This window comes from Rhinoderma darwinii, chromosome 6 (assembly GCF_050947455.1).
Source record: "Rhinoderma darwinii isolate aRhiDar2 chromosome 6, aRhiDar2.hap1, whole genome shotgun sequence".
NCBI classification, from domain to species: Eukaryota; Metazoa; Chordata; class Amphibia; order Anura; family Rhinodermatidae; genus Rhinoderma; species Rhinoderma darwinii.
This window is the reverse complement of record NC_134692.1, coordinates 120,529,625-120,545,420: the sequence shown is the minus strand read 5'-3', so window position 1 is coordinate 120,545,420 and position 15,796 is coordinate 120,529,625. Positions and strand designations below refer to the sequence as shown.

At 42.0% G+C, this 15,796-nt stretch overlaps 1 protein-coding gene across 1 annotated transcript in view; it reads left to right on the top strand.

Annotated features, from left to right (window-relative positions):
* Positions 1-15,796, top strand: part of VPS35L (VPS35 endosomal protein sorting factor like) — a 63,220-nt gene that overhangs the window by 11,288 nt on the left and 36,136 nt on the right. The window contains exons 10-23 of the mRNA XM_075830195.1: positions 194-290; positions 3,523-3,570; positions 5,853-5,946; positions 6,022-6,099; positions 6,225-6,347; positions 7,429-7,475; positions 8,426-8,537; positions 9,926-10,042; positions 10,596-10,649; positions 11,446-11,526; positions 12,265-12,327; positions 12,433-12,518; positions 13,219-13,299; positions 14,028-14,091. Coding sequence (XP_075686310.1) covers positions 194-290; positions 3,523-3,570; positions 5,853-5,946; positions 6,022-6,099; positions 6,225-6,347; positions 7,429-7,475; positions 8,426-8,537; positions 9,926-10,042; positions 10,596-10,649; positions 11,446-11,526; positions 12,265-12,327; positions 12,433-12,518; positions 13,219-13,299; positions 14,028-14,091 — 1,145 coding nt within the window. The remainder of the gene's footprint in view (positions 1-193; positions 291-3,522; positions 3,571-5,852; positions 5,947-6,021; positions 6,100-6,224; positions 6,348-7,428; positions 7,476-8,425; positions 8,538-9,925; positions 10,043-10,595; positions 10,650-11,445; positions 11,527-12,264; positions 12,328-12,432; positions 12,519-13,218; positions 13,300-14,027; positions 14,092-15,796) is intronic.

Genomic DNA, 15,796 nt, shown 5'->3' with positions numbered 1-15,796 from the left:
CAACGCTATGAGCCGCCGGCAGCACAGACTATAAACGGGTCTAATGGTGTTAGAAGCAAAATCGCTAATACAAGTTATTTTGAAGAACAATTATTGTGCACACTCCTGCCCTATAATCGTTTTTCTATGTAATGTCTGTATTAGTAGATGCTTTAAGTTTGTTATTAATGCTTCCCTGTAACAATATTTGCAGCTAATTTCACCCCGGATAATGTGAATGATACAGCCAAGGAGACTTGTTTGAATTGGTTTTTCAAGATTGCGTCCATTCGGGAACTTGTTCCGAGATTGTATCCTTTATTATTAACGGAAATATTGTATATTGACCAATACTATATACTAATATAGATGCTGCAATGATATGTTGGTTTGGAGAAGCCTATGTTCTTACGTTCTATTTCACTGTATTATCCACAAGTTCTACTTGTAGGCTAGGGCTCCATCATGACATGAGTTTGCCCGAGTGTTGCATCAAAATTGCAACATTATTACAACTCGTGAGCAACCTCAATGTTTACCTATAATGGAAAAGTTTACAGACGCTTTGTGATAATCGCAATCAATCCGACCTTATCGCAACTTAAACATTGAGGTCACGAGCCCGTCGTGGCAATGCTGAGATTTTTCAATTGGCAGTCAACGCTTCACTGCCAATGTTTGTATCAGAAGTATGTCAGCAGCTTATACAAGATAAATGATACAATGTATCAAGAATATGTGTCTGGTGCTTTCGCACTTTGCATTGACACAAAATAAATTAATCTAGTGTGGTAGGTAATAATGCTAAAAAAAATAACATATCACATATATTCATGTCCAGTTTGTACCTTAGTTACTATCTATTTTTATTTGTTTTTATATATGTTTGTAAACTGGACATAGAATATCAGAGATATATGTGGCGCCCAATAGCCGCCCCTATAGAGATCTGCACAAGGTAGATAGATTCAACCCAAGTCCAGCACATCCAAGTTAGGTGCAAGGAATATGGTTCAAGTGCGAAGACCCTTAATTCCTAGCCACTATTAGCCCTACGCGTTTCTTTGCTATGTATTCCTGCCGCAAATCTTCAGGGGCCACAGCAATCAATCTATTAGATCTTCTAGCATTCTAGAAGTCTAAGTGTACAATGCACTGAATGCAACAAATCGTGCTACAACGTGGACATAGTAAGCTAGATTTGCGGCAGAAATAGATAGCAAAGAAACGCGTAGGACTAATAGTGGGTAGGAATTAAGGGTCTTAGCACTTGCACCATATTCCTTGCACCTAACTTGGATGTGCTGGACTTGGGTTGAATCTATCTACCTTGTGCAGATCTCTATAGGGGCGGCTATTGGGCCCCACCTATATCTCTGATATTCTATGTCCAGTTTACAAACATATATAAAAACAAATAAAAATCGATGGTAACTAAGGTACAAACTGGACATAAATATATGTGATATGTTATTTTTTTAGCATTATTACCTACCACACTAGATTAATTTATTTTGTGTCAATACAAAGTGCGAAAGCACCAGACACATATTCTTGATACATTGTATCATTTATCGTGTATAAGCTGCTGACATACTTCTGATACAAACATTGGCAGTGAAGCGTTGACTGCCAATTTATATATTCCTTAAACAGGTCAGAGACTCAGTGAAAATAATCTTAACTACACATGGGGAAAACTAACAGAAATTGAGAGTTACTGACATGGAGGACACCAAGGGGTGGAAGGCTCCTGCTTTTCTGGCACATTTTAACAAGACTTCTTGTTTCAGGAGCTCATGGAAGCCGTACAGACAGACCAATAGACAAGGGTTTACTTTGTGTCTTCTTTTCTTTTTTCCTCGTTTCTAGCTTAAAGACTATGTACACCTTAGACATTTTTATTTAAAAAAAAAAAAAAAGATTTCTGTGTTTTATGTACAACTTTCTAAATACTTTTTATTAAAAATGTTTACTTTTTAACCAGTTCAGGACCGGGCTTTTTTTTCGCCTTCACGACCAGACACCGTTTAGCCCTTTTTAGCACGTGTTAGTTAAATGGCTATAACTTTTTTTATTTGTTGGGCTAACTACGTGATTTTTGCGATGTTTTTTCCGTAGGCAATGCAGGTTTCTTCTTTTATCGTTTTTATACACATCCTTTTTTCTATTTTAGAATTTTTATTCATAAAGTTTGAAAATAATAGTAAAAAAATAAGCTTTTTTATGTTTCAGCAATTTTTTTGGGTAATAACATAGTTTTACCCTAAAATATACTTTTTATTTGTGATCGTCATTGTCTACCGTAAATTTTAATATATTACTTGTCTATATTAGGGTAATTGGGTCAGCGCTAGCGTTACAACAATGATTGGCGGGGGGAAATTATTATTTTTTTGGGGTGGGTATTTTATGTGTATTTATTATTATTTATTTTTTTTTTGCACTTTACTTTATTATTTTTTTATTACTATGGTCTGTCCCCCAAAGGTCAAAGAAGACCTTTGGGGAACTTTATATATTTTTTTTCTTTCTTTTACACCATGTTTTTCCCCTGTAACTGGAGCTGCACAGCAGGGAAATCAGCCCTCTCATAGTGACGATTGTCACCAATAGGGCTGTGCTGGGTCTAGTTAGACCCAGCAGCAGTCTGTCAGTAACGACACCCGGCGATCATGTGACCAGTCACATGAACACCGGGAGCAATAGAGACAGCGGTGCTGCCGCTGCCTCTATTCCGATACACAGCGTTCATTGAACGCTGTGTAAAAAGACATCGGAGAAGACAGAAGCAGCTAAAGCTGCTTCTATCCTCTGCTCAGGGTCCCCGGCAGTCTCTGACAGCCGGAGACCCGACATTCAGCTGCCCGATCGCGCGGGCAGCAAATTAAAACCCGAGCCGTAAAAAGTCTATGGCGGGGGTTTTAAGGACCCTGACCGCTGGCCGTAAAAACACAGCCAGCGGTCGGGAACCAGTTAAGATACAGCTGCTTTGTCTCCTGTATACAGAGCATCTGTATTGTTCGCTGAGACCCCAATCCGTCAGGTCTGACACACACAATCTACCTGTTATCGATCACATCTAAGTTATGTTATGAATGTGATCAGTAACAGCTTAATCCTGCTCGAGACACGCAGGACCCGCTGTCCCTGAACCAGTCAGTCCCCCTGACCTGATCGATACAGGTTTCAGCGCTATATACAGCTGCTCTGGATGCAGAATACAAAGTAGCTGTATCTCATAAAGTAAAAATATTTTTTAATAAACAGTATTTAGAAAGTTGCACAAAACTCACTGATACACACACACACACACACACACACACACACACACACACACACACACACACGTACATGGCCTTTAAGTGTTCCTTCATATGATCCCGAATGTTTTTACTCTTTTAGTAGCTTGTAGGGAAATAGAAAGTGACAATCCTTTTTAGCATATTTCATTCTCGGTGCAGCAGTTGTCCGTAACAATAACTTATTTCTATGTGACATAATAAGCTTGTGTGCGATATCCTTAACCTACCCCTTATCCAGCTACGTAGAGGCGGCCATTCTGAAATGTAACAAATTTCTCTCAAAAACGTAAGTGTATAAGTTCATTGTGATAAAGGTGCGGCCCACTGATCACATTACCGCTCTCATCCATGTACTCTGGCTGGCGGACCCAGCCCAAAGATGAGCGGCGCTAAGTCTAGTAAAAGTGATCAGTGACGCCCCCATCAGTTACACCTTGCACCACTCATACACTGATGGCATACCATAAGGCGGGATTCACACGACCGGGTCCCGCCCGAGCCCGAGTATCGGCCGGTTTGCATAGAGTTTTGCATCCGTTCCGGGCCGGGCAGATCTGGACAGTGACATCAGCGCCAACTCCTGAAGGGGATTCCGCTTCAGGAGCTTCAGGAGTTTCCCCTGATGTCACTGCCCAGATATGGACAGAGACATCAAGCGCCCTGTCCAGGAGCGGAATCCCCGAAAACACGGGGATTCCGCTCCTTCAAGGAGCTAAAGTGCGGCTAGCACATAGCAGAGCGGGGAGATACCTCCCCGCTCTGCTATAGTGGCGTCGCTACAGTAGTAGCAGCAGCTGCTAGCGGCGCCATCGAAGGTGTCGCCGGGCCTGGGCGCTTTTAAAACAAGCAGGGGAAGGGAGCCAGCGCAGCGCTCCCTTCCACCTGCTGTACACCCCGGCCCTGCCACACAGTGTACAGCCATTCGTCCGAATGGCATCAACTCCTCCTCCTCCTCACATGCACTCTGCTCTGTGAGGAGGAGGAGATAGAGCGCAAGCGCCGGAAAACCCGGCCATCACTCGGGACACATTCCGGTGATGGCCGTGTATTACCCGGCCCCATAGACTTCTATGGGAGCCGGGCGGCCGGGTACCCGGCCGAAAATAGAGCAAGTCCTATTTTTTGACGTCCGGTTTTCCCGGCTGTCAAAAAAACGGTCGTGTGAATAGCCCCATTAGGGGTCTATTATTCCTAATGCAGCCGGGTGCCGGCCGATTTATGAACGGCCGGCACCCGGCCGGGAAACCCTGTCATGTGAATGAGGCCTAAGACTATTCTAGCAAAGTTTAGTCCCTCACAATCACTTTAAAGAGGACCTGTCCGCTCTCCTTACATGACGGTTTTAGTAAATGGAATACAATTCCATAGTATCTTTTCTTAGAACTCTGCATTGTTCCATTCCTCTGTTATTCATCCTAGAAATTTATGAATTGACAACTGGGTGTAACCATTCCTCTTCTCAAAATAATGTGTCCCTATATAGTTTTTTACTGTCATCAGTGATTAGGCGCTGTCAGTGTGTAGGGACACCCCTCACCCAACTGGTAGCACCTAGTTGTCCATTCATTCATACATTTTCAAAGGGAATAACAACAGAGGAACGGCACAACGCAGAGTTTTAAGAAATGATGCTCTAACATTTTTATTTTATAGGGAATACAACTATTTACTAAAGCAGAAATGTCAGAAGAGCCGACAGGTCTTCTTTTTAATAATACGTTACTTGCTATCACTTCCAGAAAAACACATACAATGACAAGTGCACCTGCGAATGGGGCATCTGCAAAGAGTTATGTTAGGCCCTGTTCACACACTGAGTTGTTTGCAGGCGGAAAAATCTGCCACAAAATTCCTGACGGATTTTAACCTGCCGGCAGAACATTTGCCGCTTTTCTCGCTGCATTTTTCGCCCGCGGCCATTGAGCTCTGCGAGCAAAAACTGCCATGAAAGAGTCGATCTCTGCCTCCCATTGATGTCAGAGACGGAAACGCCCGAAGAAAGGGCATGTTGCTGCTTTTTCCCACGATCGTTTTTTACTGCTCGTGGGGAAAAAAACACCTCCGCCTCCCAATCAAATCAATGGGAGGTGATTTCGGGCGTTTTTTGGTGCTGTTTCCGCGTCATAAAACCGCTCCAAAATACTCTGTGTGAACTAGCCCTTCGCATGCACTAACCATGCACCCCAAGGCTATGGCCCTCTGCACATGTAGCTGTTTTACCGTCTGGATTTGCGGGCTGGAAACCTGCAGCGATAGGCAAGTGGATTAGATTTAAAAAATGTCATCCACATGCTGCTAAACATTTTTCCACACAGAAATGTAGAAGACGTTAAAAGCCGCAGCAAAATCTGCACCTAACAAGTGCAAGCGGCGGAAACACTGTACTGCGCAACAAATCCGCTACATGTGTAGGTACCCAATCAGGACTTGAGTAAGACCTCATGGTGGGGTCACCTATTTCTATACTGTAGTGCGGCATGGGCTGTGAATGTCAGTAATAATGACCCCGCGGATCTCTGCTTTAGTACGGAAATCTTAAATAACTGTTTTGACTACTCCTTGTTACAGTGGGATATCGGAGTCTCTTCCCCGACTGACATCCATGATAAAAGGCATTGGAGATCCCCTTGTGTCGGTGTACGCCCGCGCCTACCTCTGCAGGGTAACTTCTAATAACACATTCACTAGTAACCTATTGGAGACACCGTGCAGATGCTATTTTTTTGCTGTGTTCTAGGTTGGCATGGAAGTCGCTCCGCACATCAAAGAGCATCTAAACCAGAACTTTTTTGATTTCCTGCTCACCTTTAAACAGGTAAGAAATACAGTTTTATATTAAATGTGTCAAGTCTTACAAACGTGATCCTAAGAATTAGAATTGTTATGTTTTATGTCGCCGTAAAGTCCCGGCTCAGACTCATATTGTATTAATGTGTTCAGATTCACAGCGACACCGTCCAGAATCAGCTGGCCGTACAAGCCGTGGAGATTCCCATCTATCTCACCCTGTATTCTCCCGCCATAGACTGGATGTTGCGCTGCATTGCCTATCGTGCTCCAGATGTAAGTGTCTGTCCTGAACGTGTTAGAATAGGGGAGAACGCTATTGTCTGTCCTTGTAATGGCAGAACATTAGGACAAAACCATCAGAATTATTCTAGTAAGAAGTCTGATCTTTGTCAGCACTATATACTAATCTTTTAATAATATTAGTTTTCTGTTTAAATCAATAACGCACCAGTAATAAGAATTTCAATGTTCTTCTGTAAAAAAAACAACTATTTAACTGTTTTTTGTTCTATCTGATTTCGGAAAGCCAAGTGACAACCAGTATGGCCACCAATGCAGCTTCCACAGCGGTTGTCAAAGCCTTTCCAGAATTGCTCCATTACCAGGCAGATTTCAGGACCTTCAGGCCGGGATCACACAAAACGGTTTCCGATGCAGTTTTTAGCTCCGTTTTTTTAGCCAAAGCCAGAATTAATTCCGAAAGGAAAGAAAGGTATAAAGAAAAGACTGATCCGTCTCCTTTCTTTTCTGTCCACTTCTGTGTTTGGCTCAAAAAAATTGAGCCAAAAACGAGTGTGTGTGTGTGTGTGTGTGTGTGTGTGTGATCCCGGGGTTAGAGCCTCCTTCACACACACTTTGTTTTTTGGCAATTTAAATTGCATCAAAAAACACTATTAGGCCACGATCACACACGCCGTTTTTTTTTAATGCAGTTTTTGCCTCTGCTTTTTTTTTTTTTTTTTGTCCAAACACAGAAGTCGACACAAAAGAAAAGGGGATGCATCAGTCTTCTCTTTATACCTTTTTCTTTTTCTTTTGGATCAACTTCTGGCTTTGGCTCAAAAAACTGAGCCACAAACTGCATCAAAATTGCGTGTGTGATCCAGGCCTTACAAAAATGAGGGAGAACAAATTGTTTTTTAAAACCTCGGCAGACATCATTTTTTATTTTATTTATAGGGGTAAAGCTTTTTAATATATTCTACAATTGTTTTACCTGTATACGTGTGTATTGCGTCCAGATGGAGTTTTTCACCTGTTGCAGTGCTTCTTCTTGCTGTATAATAATTCTATGTGTGTGTGTTGGTCACATCTCATGGTGCTCAGATTAATATCCTTATCAATCACTTGACAGTCTCTGTTGACCGAAATAATGGGGCGCTGCAAGAAACTCGGAAACAAGTAAGTGACAAAGCACAATTCTTTTTTTTTTTCTATTTGTATACTTGATAGTAGTCTCGATTTTTGCGGGATAGTCCCCCAAAGGGGCAGGGTTTATACTTAGATCAATAAAAAGCCGTGTTTTGGAGGTGTTCCCAGGTGTAACAGGACAGGTATAAATGTGTAATAAATAAGTATTGTTATCAATATATATAATCTATAAGATTTATTATAAAATAAAAAGACTTGTGCAAGGGAAGACTGGAATTAATGCCCATAGCAACCAATCTGGTTGCTTCATCAATTTTACATTCTGCATTAGAAAAATGAAAGCTGCAATCTAATTGGTTGCTATGTTCAACTAGTTAAAGTCAATGTGGAAGAATTAGCAAAACGCTCTCCGTTCATCCTTGTAATAGTTACGGAAAGAGCCAAGCCTGCTCCGAGAGCTCACGGCATTACAATGTGTACAATGGGGAAAAAAGAAGCGACGCAGTTGCCCAAACCTACCAATCGTGTTGTTGCTTTAATTTCTCAGCAAGAATCTGGTTGTTATGGGCAACTGCACCTTTTTTACCTCTGCGCTAGTATTGGTAAATATTCTCCATCAAGCTTTTTCCATACAATCTATTCTACTATAATGTTTGTCTATGGAGAATGTATGGCTGTGTGCCTGATTTTTATGTACTTGTTGGCAATGGGTGTCACCGAAATTACCAAATACGATAACTGTAAGTGGCTGCCGTATACTTTTGCCCATATAGTGTGTCTATAATATAGCGGTTTTTTTGTTATATCATGCTTGGCAATGCCAGCTAACAAGGAGATGGATAATGTGGTTGTGTTGAACGAGAATTTTTTTTTTTTGTACCATGGGATTGTTTGTCTAGAGAAGGTCAACCCGTATTTATGTTTAATAGCCCTTTAATGTGTGTGGATTTACAGCACAGTCTGTTTTCTCTCCTCCTCAGCGCTCTTCTGCTGAATTCAGTGATGTCGGCTTTCAGAGCAGAGTTTATTGCTGCCAGATCAATGGACTTCATTGGAATGATTAAGGAATGTGACGAGGCCGGCTTCCCTAAGGTGTCTTGAATTATGACTCGCATAATTGTGCATCTTTATATCAGCCAATTATTTAGTTCAATGACATCAGATGTTTTCTAGTGCCAACGTTTTATGGATTTAGTTAACTCAAGAAGTGCCACACTCCTCACTGACACTTGGAGGCCTCAGATTTATTGTCTGGTTCAATCTAAACATGCTTAGTGAATAATGGTTGGGATCAGAAAAAGGGTCCAGAAGGGCACGGATATAATAGCCCACTTGCTCGGCGGTTTCCGGAACTCCATTTATTCTCTGCCTGGATGTGGTGGCCAATGGCTGCCTCACCAGCGGTCAGGTGACCACCTCCGTTCCGGAGCTGGAATCCGCGTCTATCAGAAATTCATAAATGTTTATGTTGGTAATACCCCTTTAAACTTACATAAAGATGGAAAATTCCCTTTTTAAAGCGTTCTTAAAGGGTAACTAAACGTTTGACAAACTTCTGACATGTCATAGTGACATGTCAGAAGTATTGATTGGTGCGGCTCCGAGCACTGAGACCCCCACCAATCGCTAAAACGAAGTGGCAGTAGTGCTCGTGTGAGCGCTCAGCCGCTTCGTTTCTGTTCTGTCTTTTTCCGGAAAGCCAATGTATCGGAGTACGGGCTCATAGACTTTCTATTGGGTCTGTACTCCGGTACGTTGATTGGGCAGATGTTTGGAGGCGTTCAACCTCCGTATTTTTTGCCGTTTTTTGGGCGTTCACAGCCCGAAAAACAGCTGAAAATAAGCCGTGTGAACATACCCTTATGGTTCCCCCCTCTTCCCAAGTGGTTTCTGCAGGCAGATTGACTTTGGAGAAAGAAAAAATATGGATCTCTAACCGTGATAAAGATGCATTAAGAATTTAATCCGCACAGAGTGTTGGACCCAAAGATAAAATGGTGGTGCCACGATCCGACATGTCTACATCCAGCTGATCTTCATGGGAGCTGAGATACCGATAGAGTTTATTGTTTGAAAACGATGTGGGTCCCATTTAGACTGGACTAACAAGTTGTGGTCAAAATCTGTTTTATTGCTGCAACTTCACCATTTTGCCGCAGTTTTTAGAAAATCACAGCAAATCCACGCCATTTTAACGCAATTTTCCAAAGATTGTGGCAATAGAACGGTTTTGTTGCAGCAAAAAACGCATTTTGACTGCGACATGTGAACTCCGTCTTATGGGCACCAGGGTAAACCTGGTACAGATAATTATTTTTTAATCAAATTAGTTCTGCGTTACGACACTTTAAAGGGCATTTCGGTCCAGAGGCGTATGTCATTTTACTAAGTGTTGGTGTCTTTGAACTATTTTTGATTTATGTGTCTCCCTAGACCTAAACCTGGATTAATAAGTAATGAGCACAGTTTCTATTTTCCAGCATCTACTTTTCCGCTCCTTGGGGCTGAACTTGGCTTTAGCGGACCCTCCTGAGAATGACAGACTCCAGATTTTAAATGAAGCCTGGAAAGTGATCACTAAGCTGAAAGTCCCTCAGGTATTTCATTTCTACACCGCAGAATAAATGGGATTGAGTCTTCTGGCCTGCTCCAAGTACGCCGCTCATTATTGCTCTACTGCAGTCCCTATACCCTGGTTTATGTTGAACATTTGAAAGTCTAGAATTGAACCTTTTCACTTATTGGGGCTTTGCCTTGCTACGTTGAGCTTGGTGCCAGTTTGACTGGCAAATAGCAATTTATCCAGAGTACTTTCTTGGAAATATCCCTCTATTGCAGTAAATACCCGGACTCCTGTCATGGGACTCTGTCAAGAATGCAGTATCCATAGCAAAGTGCTTGGGAAGTTATTTTTAATTATTTTGGGCAGATCTAGTTCTATTGGAAACCCCTCTTTATGTATTGCAATGCACTGTCATGATCTACTATGCACTATGTCCACAATGCCCTTTGTCTACCATGCTCTATGTCATGATATAGCGTGCTGTAGTGATATTAAATGCACTGCCTCTTCTGGAAAGTCACATCTATGCAGATAAAGATTTTTAATATATGTCAGAAAGTAGAATTTCTGTTGTTTTTTTATCACAGGATTACATTAACTGTGCTGAAGTGTGGGTTGAATATACTTGCAGGCATTTCACGGTAAGTGAATACGAGTTATATTACCAGGTCACTTGCATGCTGCACACTACATTCATTTCAATATTTAGCAGATTTAGAATCAATAGCGCAGTCGACTGCGCTATGATTCCGTAAAAAAAAAACTGAACCCTTTCACAACGGTGACCAACGGAAACCATTAGCAAAGTATCCGTCACCATTGAGATCGATGGTGATGGAAACCATAGCTTCCATTTCCATTTGCCTTTCCGTTGAGGGGTTCCCCCAACGGAACCCCTGAACGGAAAGACAACGCTGATGTGAACAGGCCCTAAATGGAGACTTGAATTACTGCAGCCCGTGATTTCCTCCCTGCTGAGGGAGAGAGATACCCAAACAGGGAATGACTAGCTGTTTGTGTGTCTGTAGAGGGAACGTTCTAGCAAATAAAGTCCTGTGATCACAGCAGCATCTGCACTGATTCAAGTAAGCAGTCTCTCCCCCTGCCATGTGAGAGGGGTGAGGAGTGGCAAGTGTAATGCCAGCTAGCAGGTTTTTAAATGGAGGTACATAGCACTGGAGGTACGTTTTAAGAACTCTTTGTGTACAATTCAGTGCTGTGTTGCATCAGGAGTGGTGCTGTTTGGAAAAAGTCTATTTGTTATAGGTTTCAGTGGGGGTTGTATTGGTTGGACCCCTATCAATCAAAAAGTAATGGTATATCTAATATGCCATCAATGCTTATGGCAGGAAAAAAAACGATTTTTACTTGCTTCTGGAACCTGACTGGGCATCTACCGTTGTGGTTGTGATATCTCCATACCTTATGTGTTTGCAGAAGAGAGAGGTGAACACCATCCTGGCTGATGTTATTAAACATATGACCCCAGATCGGGCATTTGAAGAAGCCTATCCACAGGTAAATGTATTGAATTTGGAACAATTGTCAAAAATATATTATTATGCTCTAAATGTGGATTGTGTTTATATAAAATTTTAATTTCTTACATTGGGGGCCAAAAAGTCCTTTCTGGAGATTATCAACAGTGCTGATGGTTTAGGACTCATTTATACTTTGTAAGTTGCAGTCTTGCCACAGGTTTTTGTACTGCAGTAGTTTGATATTATATAATAGCTGATGAGCTTAAAAAACATAAATCCAGTTCCGGCTATGTGGCACAGAGCCACGTGGATTCTAGGGCACACAATTTTTTTTTATAATTAAAGCATGCTATAACACTAGAGCTTCTGTGGAGAAAATTCACTGCGAACAGATCCGACCGTAAGCTGAATATAGGGTATCTTACGGCTGGAACTTCTAATAATCGCCTGTTTTCTGTGGGAGAACTGGGCAGCTAGTGATCAATTCTCCTACAGCTCCCCCGCAGGGGAAATAAAGAATCACACAATTCTAATTTAAATCAGTGGACTGTCCGTGTACTGCCCCCAGAGAGAGATGTTCTTTTTACCTATTCTCCGCATGAATGTGGAACTCTCCTCTATTAACTCAGAAATCCCTAATAGGGAACATAATTTGAAAATGGGTTTTATAAACCAGACAACCTCTATGAAACTCTTCACGGTCTTCTGCTGGTATATTGTATTTTATTTTTGAACGGTTTGTTAACCTGTCATTTTTGGTGAATTTGTTTTCTAGCTTCAGTCTGTAATTACCAAAGTCATTGCACATTTTCATGACTTCTCCGTCCTCTTTTCTGTGGTAAGTTCTCCTTCTTCTACTTTTCCTCTTATTGTTAACATGTACGGTATAGTCATTTGCTTCATGATTGAAAGTCTTATTAAAATCTGTATATCTTGACTCTAGGAGAAATTCTTACCGTTTATGGACATGTTCCAGAAAGAAAGCGTTCGAGTGGAGGTTTGCAAATGCATCATGGAGGCTTTTATCAAGTAAGCATTTTATACTATAGGTCTCTTGGTTGAGATTTGTAAACCTTTATAGCTTCAAAAACTTAGTTACACTTTGAGTTTTCAATGAAAAACTTTGCAACAGACCACGTGTACGTGGCGCTTTTTAATCATAGGGACCGTAATGTAGTCCAGGTGATGAACAACAGCATATGGCACTCTACAAGGCTCTTACAGCAGGGAATCAAATAGTCCAGGTGATGAACAACAGCATATGGCACTCTACAAGGCTCTTACAGCAGGGAATCAAATAGTCCAGGTGATGAACAACCGCTTATGGCACTCTACAAGGCTCTTACAGCAGGGAATCAAATAGGTAAAGAAATGCATAGGGTCTGTCTATATAGAGTGGTTTTCTGGCCCCAGCTCACCACTCTGTATCTATCCTTTACGTAGCGCTCTACTCTACAGGGTCCTGTTTTCTGAGTGCAGCAATTTCACTAATAAATGTACTAGGGATGGGGTGAACTTTTTGTTACTGTGGACATTTATCAGTGAGTGTATGCCGCTACCCGAGGAGTTATTATACACTCACAATTATGGGGTTTGAGAGTAATAGATGCTAATTTGAGTTGAAGAGAAACGTCAGAATACCCGAATACTGCTTACAGCCGCATAGATTCTTTATGTTGGATATTGTACGTTACAAGAGATGCCGATGCCACTTGTTTTTCTCCACTAGACATCAGCAGGAGGTGACCAAGGATCCAGTCATACTGAATGCGCTCCTCCATGTCTGTAAGACCATGCATGACTCCGTGAAGTAAGACTGTCCTTCTCTTGTACATGTGTTTTGAGTTAATGGACTCACAAGGGTAATTTAAAGGCTATGCACACCTTTAAAATGTTTTTATTTTTTTTATACAGAGCAGCTGAATCCGTCAGGTCAGCGGCACTGCTACTTTCAGTGACAGCGGGTCCAGTGTATCTCTGACAACAAGAATCCACTTGTTATCGATCACGTCTAAGTTATGAACTTAGATGTGATCGATAACCGCTCGATCCTGAGTGTCAAGAGACACGCAGGACCCTCTGTCACTGAACCCGTCAGTGCTGCTGACCTGACGGATTCAGGTCTCAGTGCTAGATACAGCTGCTCTGTATACAGGATAAGAAGCAGCTGTATCTCAAAAAGTAAAAATAATTTTTAATACAATTAATTAGGAAGTTGCACCAAACACACTGATACACCTCTTTATAATAATAATAATTTATAAAAAAAACATTCTCAAAGGTGTAAATAGCCGTTAATCTGCTCACCATTGGTTTAGCACCCAATAAACATATCTGGAATGTTGAGGCTCCAGATACAGTGGGAAATATCAGGCCTTTTGGAGTGTAAAAAGTCACTTGACGCCCCAGAATACAACCCGTGCCATACATTTAATGGTCTGATTGGTCTTGGTAAGAGAAATACCATGGCAATAATAAATGGCGTAATACTGTCACATTTTATATAAGGTTCACAATTTCTTGATTTTATTTTTGCAGTGCTCTGACCCTGGAGGATGAGAAGAGGACGCTAGCTCACCTTATTAATGGATTTATAAGAATGGTACGTATCTCTTTGCTTCCCGCTGAAGGTTTATTGCATCGTGTGCATGGAAGACTAAGGCCCTGTTCACACTGAGTTGTTTGACATGGAAACCGCGGCAAAAAACAGCCGAAATTGCCTCCCATTGATTTGAAAAATCTGAAATTTTTGTAACAGTCCTATAGATTTGAATAGCATGCAGAAATCCATGCACCTGCTGCAGAACAACCACATTCACATAAATGGATCTGATTTTCATCAAATCTGTTGTGTGTAAACATACTCTAAGGCGGAGTTCACATGGGGCGGATACACTGCGTAATAGCACGCAGCGTATCCACCCCGTTTGCCGCAGGGAATTCTGGGTGAAAAAGCGCACCAAACTGTGGTGCCGTTTTTCGCTCGGAATGTCTGCTGCGAAAAACTGCAGCGCTTAGCCGGCGGGCTAGCAGGCCGACCTCCTGGGATGACGTCTCATCTCAGGAGACAACTGCAGCGGTGGTCACATGGGATGAAGCGTCATCCCAGGAGGATGAAACACAAACTCCTAGGTAAGTTTTTAAATTTTTTTTTTGTAGTCTCGGTTCCGTTTTTTGAAGGCGGGATCGCTCCGAATCCGCCGCAAAAAACATAACAACTGCTATTTGATGCAGGATTTACATCCCCATTGAATTTAATTTGAGAAATCCCGCAACATATAAGCAGCGTTTACGTGAAGACAGTTGACATGCTGCGGAATGAGATTTCGCACCACAGATCAATTTCTGAGCGGTATTTGCACTCAGTATTTACGCAGCGCGTGGATGAGATTTGTTTTATCTCATCCACTTTGCTGCTAATGTATTTGCTGCGGATTTTCCACAAAGAATTCCGTTGCGAAAAATCCGCAGTATTTACGCAACGTGTGAACTGACCCTAATGGTTTGAAGTTGAAATGCAGCTAAAGTTTCTACCTAATTTACAAGTTCCTAGAAATTTGAGTGTTGAAAGATTCACTGAATGATGAAAAGATATCTGCGCATTCTGTTGATAGTTTATTCATTCTGGAAATCCGACTTTACCCGTGTGATCTTCTCGCATGTTTCCCTGACATATCGCCATTTTGTTTGTAGCATTTAATGGGGTTGTCTCCTGAAGACCACCGCTTTCGTATGGAATATAGGTGCTGATCCCTGCAACTGGCCCATAGAAGGGGGTCCCAAACAGGGGACCTGCCTTCTATGATTTTCATACCATAATAGAGTTTATGGAGCAGGGTTGTTTTTGTGAGACGAAAGGATAATTTTTCAACTGTTCTATGCCAGTTTTCTGACATAGAAAAGTCGCAAATGGGCCCAAAAGTCTCAAATTGTCAATTTTGTGGAAAGAAGGCGCGGCTTCGAAAAGGGGCCGCTGCTACAGCTACCTGACATGTCCTAGCTGGCGTCAATTTTGCGCTCTGGGGCGCAGCAGCAAGGTAGAGGCCTGTGCTGAGCCTCATACCTTTCCTTCCTCTCCCCCCCCCCCTATTAAGACTACCCCCCACCCTATTGGACAGTTAAAGTTTAAAGAAAGAAAAAAAAGCTGACATTACTTCTCCTTCTCATAATTTCAGCGCGGCTCATACCACATACTGACACCAGGCAGCGTCAAGACGTTGTATGCGACGCAGCTCTGATGACGTTGAAGTGCTGCGTAGCATAAAATGCCCTGACGCTGCTCGGTGTAAGGACCTTGTATGAGCCGC